Source organism: Ziziphus jujuba, chromosome 6, assembly GCF_031755915.1.
Source record: "Ziziphus jujuba cultivar Dongzao chromosome 6, ASM3175591v1".
In the NCBI taxonomy this organism is placed as follows: domain Eukaryota; kingdom Viridiplantae; phylum Streptophyta; class Magnoliopsida; order Rosales; family Rhamnaceae; genus Ziziphus; species Ziziphus jujuba.
Window position 1 is genome coordinate 31,178,152 of NC_083384.1, and position 16,475 is coordinate 31,194,626.

At 28.9% G+C, this 16,475-nt stretch overlaps 3 protein-coding genes across 3 annotated transcripts; 2 read left to right on the top strand and 1 right to left on the bottom strand.

The window, feature by feature from the left end:
• The first annotated feature begins 8,104 nt into the window (after positions 1–8,104).
• LOC107429802 (uncharacterized) lies at positions 8,105–10,848 on the top strand. The gene is made up of 3 exons (XM_016040551.4): positions 8,105–8,472; positions 8,956–9,204; positions 10,493–10,848. Exons 1-3 carry the CDS (start codon positions 8,210–8,212, stop codon positions 10,503–10,505), a joined length of 525 nt encoding a protein of 174 aa, XP_015896037.3. The 5' UTR covers positions 8,105–8,209; the 3' UTR covers positions 10,506–10,848.
• Positions 10,849–11,360: 512 nt separating this feature from the next.
• LOC107429794 (RNA polymerase II transcriptional coactivator KELP) lies at positions 11,361–13,794 on the top strand. The gene is made up of 3 exons (XM_016040543.4): positions 11,361–11,811; positions 12,019–12,124; positions 13,427–13,794. Exons 1-3 carry the CDS (start codon positions 11,539–11,541, stop codon positions 13,519–13,521), a joined length of 474 nt encoding a protein of 157 aa, XP_015896029.3. The 5' UTR covers positions 11,361–11,538; the 3' UTR covers positions 13,522–13,794.
• A 597-nt stretch (positions 13,795–14,391) lies between these two features.
• Positions 14,392–15,419, bottom strand: LOC107429808 (uncharacterized). The gene has a single exon (XM_016040556.4). It carries the CDS (start codon positions 15,205–15,207, stop codon positions 14,611–14,613), a length of 597 nt encoding a protein of 198 aa, XP_015896042.2. The 5' UTR covers positions 15,208–15,419; the 3' UTR covers positions 14,392–14,610.
• Between the last annotated feature and the right edge of the window lie 1,056 nt (positions 15,420–16,475).

The window sequence follows — 16,475 nt, forward strand, 5'->3', positions numbered from 1 at the left end:
GTGTCCCTCCTTTTCATTCCTCCCTACTTGTTCTTCCTGTTCCTCTTTCCTTCCTTCGCCTCATTACTTCCTGTTTTCTTTCCCTCACTACCTCCAATCTTTCCCTCACTATTGAAGGCAAGAACCAATCAATAGCATCTCCTACCATACCAATGTGAATGTCAACAAAATCAGTCTCAAAATTGCCTTTCTTGATAGCTAATGAACTGGGATAACCCATCTGTTCAATAAGATAATTAATAACAATTAGATTATTTCTTATAAAAAAATCATTATAAATAATACAGCGATAAGTGTTCACCCTCTTCATTATAATGTCCTCAAATGGTCCATTGATAACAAAATGTGCGCAATAACAAGTGAACTGAGGTAGCCCAATTGTTTAATAAGATAATTAATAACAATTAGAATTTTTTGTATAAAAAAGTCTTTACAAATAATAAAAATACATCGATTTGTAGTATTGTGATTGATACATGTTTAACTTTTCTGTTATAGTAGCCCTAACAGTCTAACCTTTCTAGAAAAGCAGAAATTTTAAACGCACTGCATAGAAGTTAATGGAAAAAACTTAGGAAAAATATGGTATATGCAAGTGTGTAGGTCATAAATTTACAGTGTTGTGATTGATACATGTTTAACTTTTATGTTATAGTAGTACTAACAATCTATCCTCTCTAGAAAAGCAGAAAGTTTTACATGTACTGCATAGAAGTTAATGAAAAAACTTAGAAAAAATATGGTATATGCAAGTGTGTAGATTATAGATTTACAGTGTTATGATTGATACACGTTTAACTTTTATGTTATAGTACCACTAATAGTCTATCATTTCTGGAAAAGCAGAAAATTTTAAATCCATTACATAGAAGTTAATGGAAAAAACTTAAACAAAAAAAAATAAAATAAAATAAACAGATAGCAATTGCACTAAATAAAAATTAACATTAATGAAAAGTAATGCTTTCAAATATAAACTAGAATTGTTAGAAAAAAAGATTTAATGGTGAAAAAAATTCTTTATTATGAATTTTCCATAACTTATATGATTAAATTTATTCGCATTTTGTCTTCTTTTATTTTAATAGATTTGTTTTGATTTATAATTGAAATATTTTCAATTTCTTTTTAGGCTTCACTTTCTTTCTTTTTTTCTTTTTTTCTTTTTTCCTTGTTACATTATATGTGTTTTTAAAATTTTTTTTAAATGATGAAGATAATGGGTCTACTTGATCACGCTTTCTATTTTTATTTTTCAAAATATTATTTTCAAAATATAGATAAAAATAATTTTCTATTATTTTATGAAAACAATGAGTGTTTGGCCAATTGTGGTTAAAAATATTTTTTAAATATAGAAAACATAAAATATATTTGGATAAGCTAAAATTATGTGTGTTTTTTATTTTTAATCACAAAAAAGTTCATTATGAAACATACGTATAATAACTAATAATAAGGATTAATTAGTTTTAAATATAATATATAATTTTATAGAACATGATCAACAATAAATTGATAACATAAAAACAGGTGTTATCATAATTTTCTTTAATTGTTTTGGCACAATTTTTTTTATTTTAATTTAAACAAAAAGAATAATTACTATATAAAAAAAAATGGCACAACTTATCTATTTTATTATTATTATTATTATTATTATTATTATTATTATTATTAAACTTTTTAACATAAATGAAACATTAAAAACAAAGAAAGTATTTTTGTAATTAGAAAAAAATGAAAAAACATTTATTTTTAACAACTTAATAAAACATTATATATATATATATATATAGATTTTTAATTGGAAACTGTTATTGACTAAAAACAAATAAAAATTATAAAAATTGTAATTCACAAATGTTAATATGTAGGTTTTAAAAATTATCCAAACCATCAAATAACATTATATTGGAAATAATAGAGGGTAAGATTAGTTTGACCAAAATATAAAGTCATATAAAAATACAACTATTATAGAAAAACTAAATTGCCTCCCACTATCACCATAATTTTAAAAAATAATATGAATATCAAAATTTCAAAATGGAATGTTAATAAAACACTCAAATCAGGAAATATTGACCAAAAAAAAAAAAAAGGTCCATAGTGAAAAAAAAAAAATATATATATATATATATATATATATATATATATATATATATATATGTGAAAACAATTATAGAAATTGACAATAAACCATACATTCGACAAATTAAAAATAAATTAAAATCTCTCACTAGGTAGTTAGACTATTGCCAAAAATAAAGAGATAATTAATCTTTTATTTGAAAATTTGGGGTTACAAAAATCAATCCGTAGCATTTACTTCATGTGCTATTTTATAGACATGTCATAATAAGAATAGTAGGAAATTCCCAAAAATAAAAAATAAAAAATAAAAAAAGTTTAGGCTAGGCATTTTCTTCTTAATGAATAATTATTCACATTTATAATGATCATAAACATGTGGACCTAATAATTTTAATTTGAAAATTAATTTTATAAATAATTTATTTTTGTTACAGAAATATATATATATATATATATATTGTATATTTACATTTTGTTTTGATATTATAATTTTCTACGTCAACAAAAATTATTGTTTTTCCTCTTCTTTTGTTCAACCTTTTATAATAATAATAATGTTTGAAAAAGTCGTTAATATTTTAAAAAACAACAATATTTGAAATTTTTAGGGAAAAAAAGGCAAATTTCAAAATAAAAAAATTAAATCGTTAAAATTTTTCGGACAAAAGAGAGTTGGTATTCAAAGCTGCTCTACTCTATCATCCACCACGCACCTTTTCCTCTTCATATTTATTGAATGGTTCTGATTTTGACATGTCCTCGCATGATTGATATTGATTCCTTGAATATTTTGCTCCTCATCCCAATTGGACTTTTTTTTTTTTTTCCCTTTCAAACATGCTGTGGATTTCACGTGGATAATTTAGTGGTGAATATTTTAAGGAAGAAAAAAAAAAAAAAAAAGACTTGTACAAACGAGGAGCCATTGTCAACAACCAATTTCGTATACCAAGTGGCAAGATACTCAGCAATACAAAATTTCAGCTGTAAATAGATTTGATCAACTTCTAACAGGAGTCACATTTGAAGGGTGTTTCAAAAACCATAAATATTCAACTCTACTACAAATTATAATTTCCTGCTTCAATTCAAAAATGTATCATATGACATGCGTAACAAGAAACACAATTTTTTTTTTTCAAATCAAATAATTAAAATATAAACAACTAGATTTAGGCTAAAATCGAGTTGTTGCGCACAATCCATATTTAGAAAATCAAATTTCCATAAAACAATCCACATAATTCTTAAAAATAATATGGATATCAAAATTTCAAAATGGAATGTTAATACAGCACATTCAAATCTCTCTTTTTTTTTTCTTTTTTTTTCTTTTTTTTTTTTTTTTTAACAACACATTCAAATCTATAGAGGAAATATATATATATACATATATATGAAAACAAGTATAGAAATTAGCAATAAACCATTCGTTTATTTATCATCAATATTTTCTTAAGAAGGAACGATTTATGTAAAATTATAAAATTCAAAGAATTATAAATATATATTTATACATATACAAATAAAAGAGAATAAAATAAGTGATTTATTTATTTATTTTTATAATTCTAAATATATATTATTTCTAAAATTAATTTTGCATATATTTATATATCTCAGTGGCTATTATACACTCCGTTTTCTGTGCTACATCACTTTGAGAGAGAGATGTTATTCTTTTTATATTAGCTAGTTTGAAGGGCATTTTTGGATGTTGGAGTTTATATCATTCATTATGTAGAGATGTTTTTAAATATTATTTATTAATGATGTTTTGGAGAATTTTTATGTTTTACATTAGAAGTTTTATTCAGTATTATAAATATAATATTTATCACATTCTAATTATATAAACTTAAGCGTGACACATATAGGATAGAATTCCTACTTTTATATCTAGTTTTTCTCTAATATATAAGAAAGTAATGGTTATGCAAAGCAAGTGTTATCCCAAAATTTCATTGGACTGGAAAGCACTAAGAAAAATCTACTAATCATACCAGTGTGTTCAACATTTAGAAATGCAACTACTCAAATCTTCAACTCAAGCTTTGGTGCAGATCCTTGGAAAGCAAGAAACAAAAGAAAGAAATATAGTAAAAAAATGCTAACCAAAATTTAAAATGTCAAAATAACCATAAATGGTGTATGGCTTTCTAACATCAGCTCTACAACGTCACTGAGTTGCTGCATCAAGCTAAAACTTATCTTGTCCCTCCTTTTCATTCCTCACTATTTGGTCTTCTTGTTCCGCTTTCCTTCCTTTACCTCATTACTTCTTGTTTTCTTTCCTTTACTGCTTCTTCCAATCTTTCCCTCACTATTGATGGTAGAAAGCAATCAATACCATCTCCTACCACACCAATGCAAATGTTAACAAAATCAGCCTAAAAAATACTTCTTGATAGCAAGTGAATTGAGGTAACCCATCTGTTCAATAAGATAATTAATAACAATTGGATTATTCCTTATAAAAAATCTTTACAGATAATAAAGGGATAAGTGGTCACCCTCTTCATTATAATGTCCTCAAATGGTCACAATAACAAGTGAACTGAGGTAATCCAATTGTTCAATAAGATAATTAATAACAATTAGAATTTTTCTTATAAAAAAATCTTTACAAATAATAAAAATACATCAATTTACAGTGTTGTGATTGATATATATGTTTAACTTTTATGTTATAGTAGCACTAACAGTCTAACCTCTCTAAAAAAGCAGAAAGTTTTTAAATACACTAAATAGAAGCTAATGGAAAAAACTTAGTATGCAAGTGTGTAGATCATAGATTTACAGTGTTGTGATTGGTACATATTTAACTTTTATATTATAATAGCACTAACAATCTATCCTCTCTACAAAAGCAGAAAGTTTTAAATGCACCACATAGAAGTTAATGGAAAAAAACTTTAAAAAAATACGGTATATGCAAATGTGTAGATCATAGATTTACAATGTTGTGATTGATACATATTTAACTTTTATGTTTTAGTAGCACTAATAGTCTATCATCTCTAGAAAAGCAGAAAGTTTTAAATCCACTACATAAAAATTAATGGAAAAAACTTAAAAAATAAATAAATAAATAAATAAACAGCCAGTAATTGCACTAAATAAAAGTTGAGATTAATGAAAAGTAATGCTTTCAAATATAAACTAGAATTGTTAGAAAAAAAAATTTAATGGTGAAAAAAATTCTTTATTATCAATTTTCCATAACTTATATAATTAAATTTCTTCGCATTTTGTCCTTTTCTGTATTAATCCAAAATTGAAATGCTTTCCATTTCTTTTTTAGCCTCATTTTCTTTTTCTTTTTTTTTATTACATTATATATATTTTTTAAAAAAATTTTAAATGACGAAGATAATGGATCTATTTGATCATGTTTTCTATTTTTATTTTTCAAAATATAATTTTCAAAGCATAGAAGAAAATAATTTTCTATTGTTATATGAAAACAATAAGTGTTTGGCTAATTATGTATAAAAACAATTTTCAAAAACAAAAACATAAAATATATTTGAATACGATGAAATTATATGTTTTTTTTTTTAATCACAAAAATGTATAATTATGAAACATACGTATGATAACTAATAATTAAATATAACATATATTTTTATATAATGTGATAAATAAAAATTGATAACATAAAAACAGGTGTTATCATAATTTTCTTTAATTTTTTTGGCACAATTTTTTTATTTTATTTAAACAAAAGGAATAATTACTTTATAAAAAAATATGGCACAACTACTTCTTCTTCTTCTTCTTCTTCTTCTTCTTCTTCTTCTTCTTCTTCTTATTATTATTATTATTATTATTATTATTATTATTATTATTCTTGTTGTTGTTGTTGTTGTTGTTGTTAAACTTTTTCACATAAATGAAACTTAAAAAAAAAAAGAAAATTTTTGTAATTAGAAAAAAATGAAAAACATTTACTTTTAACAACTTAATAAAACATTACATATATATATATATATATATATATATATATATACATATATATAGATTTTTAATAGGAAACGGTTGTGACTAAGAACTAATAAAAATTAAAACAACTGTAATTTCCAAATGTTAATATATAGGTTATAAAAATTATCCAAACCATCAAATAACATTATATGGGAAATAATAAAGGGAAAGACTAGTTTGACCAAAATATCAAGTCATATAAAAGTTTGGTCTCCAACTATTATAGAAAAGCTGATTTCCTTTAAATAAACTTTAACAAAATCACCATAGTTTTTAAAAATAATATGAATATCAAATTTTCAAAATGGAATGTTAATATATATATGAAAACGATTATAGAAATTGACAATAAACCATACATTCTATAAATTAACATAAATTAAACTCTCTCACTAGTTAGTTAGAGTATCGGCGAAAAATAGAGGGATAATTAATCTTTTGTTTGAAAATTTGGGTTTACAAAAATTTATCCGCATCATTTACTTCATGTGCTACATTATGGACACGTCGTTATAAAAATAGTAGGAAATTAGAAGTGACTTCTTAATAAATTTTCTTATTTCTAACAAACAAAAAAGTCCTACGCTAGGCATTCTCTTCTCAATGAATACGAGTTCACATTTATAACTATCACAAACATCTGGACTTCATAATTTTATTTTGAAAATTAATTTTAGAAATAATTTATTTTTGTTATAGAAACAATATATATATATATATATATATATATATTGTATATTCACATTTTGTTTTGATATTATAATTTTCTACGTCACCAAAAATTATTGTTTTTTCTCTTTTTTTGTTCAATCTTTTATAATAATAATAATAACGTTTAAAAAAGTTATTAATATTTTAAAAAACAATTCAATACTAAAGTCTTAAACTGTTAGCAACAATATTTGAAATTTTAAAAAAAAAAATTCAAAATAAAAAGTTAAATCGTTAAAGCCTCCGAGACAAAAGAGAGTCGTTATTTAAAGCTTCTCTGCTCTATCATCCACCGCGCATCTTTTCCTTTTCATATTTTATTGAATGGTTCCAATTTTGACATGTCCTCACATGATAGATACTGATTCCATTTGTTTTTTTTTTTGTTTTTTTTATTTTTTTTATTTATTTTTTATTTTTTATTTATTTTTTATTTTTCCTTCAAACGTGCTGTGGCTTTCGTGTGGATAATTTTGTGGTGAATATTTTAAGAAAAAAAAAAAAAAAACTGTACAAATGAGGAGCCATTTTCAATAACCAACTTCGTATGCTAAGTGGCAAGATACTGAGGAATACAAAATTTCAGCTGCAAATAAATTTGATCAATTTCTAACAAGAATCACATTTGCAGTTTGTTTCAAAAACTATTAATATTCAACTCTACTACAAATTATAATTTCCAGCTTCAATTCAAAAATGTATCATATTACATGCGTAACAACAAGCACAATTTTTTTAGTTTTTCAAATCAAATAATTAAAATATAGGCAACCAGATTTAAGCTAAAATTGAGTTGATGCACATAATTCATATTTAGAAAACCAAATTTCCATAAAACAATCTGCATAATTCTTAAAAGTAATATGAATATCAAAATTCAAAATGGAATGTTAATAGCACATTCAATTTTTCTTTTTTTCTTTTTTTCTTTTTTAAATAACACATTCAAATCTACAAAGGAAATATTGACCCAAAAAACAAAATCCATAGAGGATATATATATATAAATATATGAAAACAATTATAGAAATTAGCAATAAACCATTCATTTATTTATCATCAATATTTTTCTTAAAAAGGAACGATTTAAGTAAAATCACAAAATTCAAAGAATTATAAATATATATTTTTACATATACTAATAAATGACAATAAAATAAGTGATTATTATTATTTTTTTTAATTGATCTTCCTGGTGATGGACGGGCCTCATGACCAATCGCGTTTTCTTGTTGGTAATAAAAAAAATTTATTTTTTTTAAGTAATAATTAAATAGAACTTTCCTAAAAACAATTTAATTTGGAAACAAGAACAACACCTTTCTCCCAAACTGAAGGGGTTCACATATCAGTGGCTATTATCCACTACTTTCTCTGCGCTTCATCACTTTGAGACAGAAAGAGAGAGAGGGAAATGGGAATTGCTGTTGTTTCAGTCCCAGCTCCTCATCACTTCCCATCTTCTAAAATCTCTAACACTACCACCCAGTCTCGTTTCCATGGCCCAAAAACTCTCAAAATACACCCATCTTTGCCTCTCAATCTCAACCCACTTCGTTCTTCTACTTGTTGCTCAGCTTCTGTTGTGGAAGAAGGCCCTCCGCCTCCTCCCCCTGATGATTCACTTTCTGCTCAATCACAATCCCCCATATATGACTCTGACAAGCTTCCCCTCAGGTACGTTTTCTTCCTTCCTTCCTTCCTTCTTACGACCCACTAAGAAGTTTTCAACTTGGTAAACTTTACTAATCATCATGATGAGTCTAGTGTTGAATTACATTTTTTTTCCCATATTGCCCTTTGTCAACCAAATGACACTTTATTATTTTGCTTAACTGACCCCTTGTTATCCAATTTTATCATTCTGCTTGTCAAGCTTGTGTTTTTGATGCAAAAATTAAGTAGCAAGTTCCATGATAAAAGCAAATTTTTACCAAAAGAAAGATGGTTCTTTTATGGCGAATATGAAATTTATTATGTGGGAGAAAAGCAAATCATTCATAGTTACATGTAACATACTTCGCTTTTTCTTTTTCCTTTTCCTTTTTTTTTTTTTTTTTTTTCATTTCCTTTTTTCTTTCGTTTCCTAAGATTGATTATATAATTCAGAAGAATGCAACTTATGAAAGCCTTATTGTTGACCAAATATTTTTCATGCAGAGGTTGTAAGGCCTGTGGGAGAGAGGAAGTGGAAAAGGGATGCAATGGTGAGGGAAGAATTCAAGGTGGAATTGCAACAGTCCCAGGCTTTGGTTGGTGGCCTATAAAAGCTTACAGACCATGTCCTGGATTTCTGGCATCTGGCGGTAGATACAGACGACGTGGACAAAACATGGATGAGGTTGCCTTTGGAAGAGGTGAAAGAGGAGCTGCAGCCTCTGTGGAAACTAGCAGTGAGGTTGAGTCCAGGTATAATCTAAATTTCCCATTGCCTGAAAAAGAGGGTGGAAAAAGGCTGTTAACTTGTTATATACTCATTATCAGTTTGACAGTTGAATGATTTGAAGTACTAGTTTATGCATCACCAAACTAGTTAAGAATGTTCGATCCATAGTGCTTAAAGGAAGGGTAGTTTTAATATATTACAGGCTGGATTTAAGCTTTTCATTCTGCATATAATCTAAATTTCAGATTGCCTGAAAAAGAGGGTGGAAAAAAGCTGTTAAGTTTCCTTGTCAGTCTGACAGTTGAATGATTTGAAGTATTAGTTTAAGTATCACCAACCTATTTAAGAATGTACGATCCGTAATGCTTAAGGGAAGGATAGTTTTAATATGGTATAGGCTGGATTTAAGCTTTTCTTTCTGCTCTTGAATGACTCTAAGTGTGGAAATATATTCGGAGTTCCCCAGAGGATCAGTCATAAGTCTCTTTGTTAAGGCATACAAGAAATGTTTTATTTCTTTTTGGAGCACCATCTACTCAATACTTTCATATAAGAGGGAGGGAGTGCAATAGAGGGTTACCTTTATATTGGACAATGAATAATTCTATCATCTATTCAGGAGGGATGATATTTCAATTTGATGGTTGAATGATTTGAAGTATAGTTAAGTATTGCCTATCTAGTAAAGAATATTCGATTGGTAATGCTGAGGAAGCATAGCTATGATAATATATGCTGGATTTAACTTTTCATATTCTGCTATGGTAATAGATTTGGAATTTCCTTAGGATCAGTGGCATGAGCCTTTTTGTCATGGCATATAATGAATGCTGTGTATTAATACTCTCATCTAAAGAGAGAGTTCCCTGAAGGGTGGTTTCCTTTATCATAGACAAAGAATAATTCTCTCCTCTGTTTGGGGAGTGATGAAGGAAAACTAAATGATTTTTCTACAATATACAACAGAACCAGTTAGTTACCTTTATCCTATGCTCCTAGTAAGTAATAATCTTAACTATAAATAGGCATAAAATCTTTCTTAGTCCATAAGAAGAGCATACTGACAAAATGCATTGCAAGTCGAATCGTCTTGGTTGTGAGGCTATTATCTGTGATGCTATTAGATGATTACTCAGAATATTTATGTCGGCGTTTATTCTTGTTTACTTACCAAATTTTGACTAATCTGCAGATAATATACATGATACCTATATATCAATCTGATTGTTACAACGTTTTCTGGCAGTTCTTTTGGCTATTAAATTTTTAGAACACTCATCTGTTTGACATTTTTTGTGTGACCATATGCAGCAAGAAAACATAAAGAGGCCAGAAGATTCAAAAGGCAAGTGCTTGGACTAGCTTACATATGATGGTTAACAGAGAACTTCTAGAAAAGGGTTGCTTGGCAAAGCTATTGGTCCAGAATCTAATTTGGTATAATTTACCAAGAAAAAGAAGAAATGAAAAATTAAAGAAAAGAAAAAGATGAAGTAGTTTCTACTACCTTTCTTTTTTGGCTTGGATCAAAGATGGAAATATTGAGCTCTCTTTTTTACGTTCTTAAACCGTAGCAATTCCTTTACCTCATTATATTTTACTTCATTTGGCTTCTTCCTGCCAATCATCTATTAATATCATACAACAATTATTGCAATTCAAATTTAGTCATGGATTGTAGTCTGTTGATGGTCGTTATTTCATTAAAATTTCCCATACTTTTTTTCTGCTTTCTCATGTTTGGACTAAAGGTTGGAAGCCAGATTAAAATCTAGTGATACACAAAAACCTTAAGACTATAGCACCTTGCAATGAAAAAAATAAAGAAATAAAAAGTGTATCACCAAAATTGTCTTGTCCTATCTTCCTCTTTGTTCTTATAGTGAAAATGTGATATTCACAACATTTGTAAATTTTATGCTACATAACCCATATAAATATTTATAGAATAAAATATTTTCCATAATTGAAAACAATATATCATAAAAAAAATGATTATTTTCTAATATAAGTATTGATTAACAGTGGATCTTAAATATATTAAAAAAATATTTAATTTATCTAAAGAAATTTCATAGTCATGTTAAATGAAAACAATTTTGATTTAATTATTATTCACTTCTATTTGTAGCAAATATTAACATTTTTCATTAATTTTTTTTTTTTCGATAAGACCTTGTCACATTGTACAGTGTGCTCACAAGCGTGGAATAAAAACCCCTTCGATTTCCCAGTACCGTTTTCTTGCTCATCGCTGTGAAATCACATACTGAGCGAAAAGCGAAAAGACTCGAAATTTCTCCAAAACATACATTCCCTTGCTGTTTGGTTGCTGAGAAAATAGAATCCCAGAAAATATGGAACCCGAAGAGGAACAGAAAATTGAGAAGACGTTGCGGAGGATTCTCGAGAAATCGAACATGGACGAAGTGACGGAGCACAAGATTCGGAAGCAAGCATCGGAGGAGTTGGAGCTCGACCTCTCCAAGAAGCCCTACAAGGCCTTCGTCAAGAAGGTGATCGAGACGTTCCTCGAAGAACAAGCACAAGACCAAGAAGAAGAAGAGGAGCAGGAGGCAAATGATGGTTCGAGGGAGTACGATGATGAGGGCAATCCCATCATTTGCAAGGTCTATTTTCCATTATTCTCTTATCTCTTAATCGTTCTGTTTGGTTGCTTAGGAAGTGTGAGAAACGGTTTAATTTTTTTAACGTTTCTGAATTTTTTGCTGCTGATGATTTTGTGTTTGTTTAAAAGTGGGTTAGTTTAAAATACCCATTTGCTTTATTGGTTTATGGCATTAGATTTTAACTTTATTTTCTTGTTTCTGATTCAGCTTTCGGAGAAGAGAAAGGTAACGGTTCAAGATTTCCGTGGGAAAACCTTGGTCTCTATAAGGGAATACTACAGGAAAGATGGCAAAGAGCTACCCACTTCTAAAGGTGATGGCTATTTTCTTCTTTGTTGCTTTCTTAGATTTTGTACCCCTTTTTCTTTTTTGCATAAGTTGTATTCTTTGATCATTGTTGTGGTTGTTTTTTCAATTGTGGGACTTTGATTATTAGCAAAAGGGTTGTTGGGTTTCATCAATGAGCTGGGAATAACACTAATCTGTTTCTGTTTTGTTTAATTTGACTGTTTATGTAATATATGGATAATTTTGGAGTGGTTTTACTTCTTTCTTGAAGTGACCATCCCTTGGAACTTCTGGTTATGGGGTTTGCTTTGTTTGCGTTTGTGTGGAAACCTTCAACCTTCTTCAATCTCTTCTTTAGAAAAGGGGCCGAAGATTTTTCTCTAATGTCAAGAATGTGGGTGCTGGGCTTTTGTTCGACTGTTATGTTAGTTTCCATAGAAACTAGTACGCTGCACTGCAATACCCGGCTTAAAATGTGTTCGTTCTTGTCCATCATATAATGATATAAATTTCTTCTGACTTCCTTGCCACGTTTTCATTTCTGCTGTGTGACTGTGTCTAATTCTATAGAAAGAAGGAAAAATAAGGTGTCTTTGACTAGCTACTTCAATCTTCAAACTTTCATAAAATATTTGTAATTTGCCACTTTGTTGTTGCCTTTGATTAGACAGCAATACAATGTGGAATTAGAGAAAGACTTGAAGTGAGATCTTATTCAAATCTTGAAGTGAGACCTTTATTCAAATCTTGAATTTAGACCGTATTCAAATGTATCAATTAAAAGATGAATTCTAAACACAATTCAATGAAATTTTGAATCCTTAGGATAGCTTTAAGACTCACACTCTTCATTGGCAATTATTTTTATATTCCTCTGAGAATTAGCCTCACTCCCTTTCTTAGTTACATGTATGTAAAGGCAGGACTTTTGCTTTTTACTTCAATAATAAGTGTAACGTTCTTATTCCATATTAAGAGGAAAAACATGAATATCAAGGCCTACATGCTATCCTAAAAATTTTCAGATCCACCAACCCTACTCTTTTTAAGTGATGAAATCTATCTGATGTTTTGTACTATTTTTTGATTGATTCTCCTCTTCGAGAAATGTATAAATGTTTGTTTATATTCATTGTTATATTAGCAACCCTATCTCAATGGTTTAGTATTGTATATGAATTTTAAGCTCTTCATTCTGCACTTAAAGCAACAATTTATTGTACACTCCTTTCGCTTTTATAGGTATTTATGAATAAGGCAAATAATAATGTTGACCATTATACTCTTAAGAGCGTATAAATGTATTTCAAATTTTGTTTATCCTCAGGAATAAGCTTGACAGAGGAGCAATGGGCAATCTTCAAGAAGAATGTTCCTGCTATAGAGAAAGCGGCAAGGAAGATGGAATCAAAGATCATGTGAATGACAAAATCATCTATACATTTGAAACAATGAAGATATTTTGAATATAATCTTTTGAATGTCCATACCCTTGGTAGTTCTGACCAAGTTAAAAGTGGTTTTGTTCTTCCAATGTTTCATTTTGGTGTCCTCATGAACCTGTTATGATGTATCTAGTTAGCTCTTAATATTTCAAACTAACAATGTGTTATCTCCTTGTATTTTGTTGTTGGCTGGAGCTTTTAAGATGGTGTAGTAATTTCGAGTCCATTTGCAAGAATTTATGTTCTTTCTCGCTGGCTCTCACGCTGTATGTACTGTTGAACTACTTGTTTTATCCCACACATTCTGTGCTTTTTTCAGATGCTGAACGGTGATACTGGACGTGGGCTTCGGCCAGTGTTTTTTTATTAGGCCAGCTTTTTATTTGTTTGTTCTTACATCATACGAGACAACAAAACTGTATTTGTATATACTCGTGTCGCATGGCAAATTACCAAAAGACACAACACCTTTTGTCCCCACTTGTTTCTATTTTTTATTTTTTTGTTTGGGGAAAAAAAAAATAATGGGCATTAACAGTTATGTTAGGTCAGCTACCCCTCTTTTGAGCTGTTGAACATCATAAATGAATATAATGATGATCAAATTTTGACTTATCTAGTGCCTTAAGATAGGAGCTTCACTTCGTTCACCTTTATTTTTTATTTATTTATTTATTTTTGCTTGACTAGCTAAATCTATCTGATCAGAGGTTAGTTTAACAGCTTGTGGCCCAAATGTTTCAAAATACATAATAATGGAAAACATGGACGATTGTGATACAGAAACTTGTGCCTCAACAAAGTAGATCAAGCAACAATAATAGGTTATACAAGGTGTTAGATGGAGTTTTTGCCGATAACCTTCATTTTCCTCCATTATATGTACAACATACATTCAAACATAGATTACCAAATATTGTTAAAAACACAAAGAACAACTAAAGATTACAGCTCCTAGAAGTGTTTATAGACCTCCAACAGGAAAAACCCCATGGGACAGAGAGACATGAAGCTCCATGTTTCCCTTTTCAAAGCCATTTTGTAACTTTGCTTTACTTCCAAATTGTCAGTTGGGAACCTTAAACAAGTTGGGGAAGCTAGGCATCCAACCCCCACCTCTGAAGCTCTTGGCATGCCTTGGTGTGAGACTAGCAGAGCTTGCCACCATCCTCATCCTCTCAATCAAAGCCTCTGTGTTTCCTTGCTCTGAAAATATCTCCTCCAATTGTTTAGTATCAATCATCAACTTCACCTTCCAAACACCATCTCCACCGGACGGAAGGACCTCAAGAGCAGGTCCATTTGACAAACTCTCCACAAATTCCGATGCTGCAGACGATGATTTCTTTGCAGTCTCAGGCTCAGCTGCGTTCACATTCTTCATCCACTCTGCTTCCAAACTTTGACTGACCCCATCGCTGCAAAGCATATTTTTGTTGCCTAGTGGAAGAAGATAGTAGGATTTGCCGCTAACTAGGCGTTCATGGCTTGGCAAAGGTGATGAAGCTTTACACTGCAAGAAAATGCCATAGCCTGGATAATCATTAAGGACTTCACCAGCTAATTTAGGACCATTGAACTCTATGATTGACCCTGAATCTGTAAGAACTCTGATAGAGTTGGAACAGTCATCAGAGACCCCTTTGAGAGAGCAATTTCCCATTGCTAAAAAAATTAAACAAAATAAAATTCTAACACACTTAGAAAAACTACAAGGCTTTTGCCGATATTTAAGGTAAGGAATCTGAGCAAAAATTAGAGGGAAGTGTCAGATGAGACGTATTAGTTGTGGCCTTTGGTTTTGTTTGAAAAACATTTGAAACTGCTTGCATGTGAGTTTGGACCGTTGGTACCATAATTTAAGCAAAAATAAATGAAAATAAAATAAAATAATACAAGGCAAAAAGAACAGAAATAGAGGTAGAACGGAGAGTTTAAAATAATGGGAAGAAAAGACAATTAAGAAGCAGGCTAAAATTTTCAAATTAGCATGCAAGGGGGTTTGTATTTACCTGTGTCTGATTCCCCTCCTAATCAATTAGGCATCTATAAAGTTTTTTTTTTTTTTTTTTTCATATAAAGTTTTTCTTTTTATTTTTATTTTTTTGTCGTCTTTATAAAGTTTATATTCGTTGTATCAGCATCACGGGAAAACTTCAACCTCTCCATTACTATCAATCCTATACTCCTATTCTAAGCTCGAAATCTTATGACATAATAAAAAAAGATTATTAAACACCATCTACTTCAAAAATTGTAATATACAAAAAATGAGACCAACTATGTATATTAAATATTTTTTTCGATGATTATTGACATCATAAAGCCCTAAATTATGCTTACATTTGCATTTTGATGCTTGAACTTTATTTTTTTGACATTTTTTGCTCTTTAAACTTAAGTTTGTGTTGCACTTTAGTCATTAAAATTATTTTTGTTTAATTTTTAGCAATTTTGAAGCATATATTACTCTAGCATGAAAACAACAAAATTATAAAATTAGATAATCTTATAATAACTCTATATTGCATGAGTACATTGCACACTTCAAAACTGTAAAAATTATATTAGAAATAGTTTTCAAGATAAAATTTGAAAAAAAAAAATTAAATTTAGAAGCTGAAGTGCCAAAAAAGAATAAGAATCAAAATGCAAATAGGAATATAATTTAAGGACTAATAATTCTAGTAACCTTTTTTTTTTTTAACCCCGATACAGACCAATTCCTATTCAACAGCACACAATGTCACGGTAAAAATGTTGCGTTAAATTGAAAGATTCCAATAAAGAGAGGCGTAAAATTCGAAAAAGACACTTTTTTAAGTGGCAAAGATCCAACCGAGTAAGACATCAGACTAGCGCTTCAACAAATCTAATGAATAATGGCTAAGATTCAGTTTTCTTTTTCCAAGATTTTCAAATAAGTAGGTT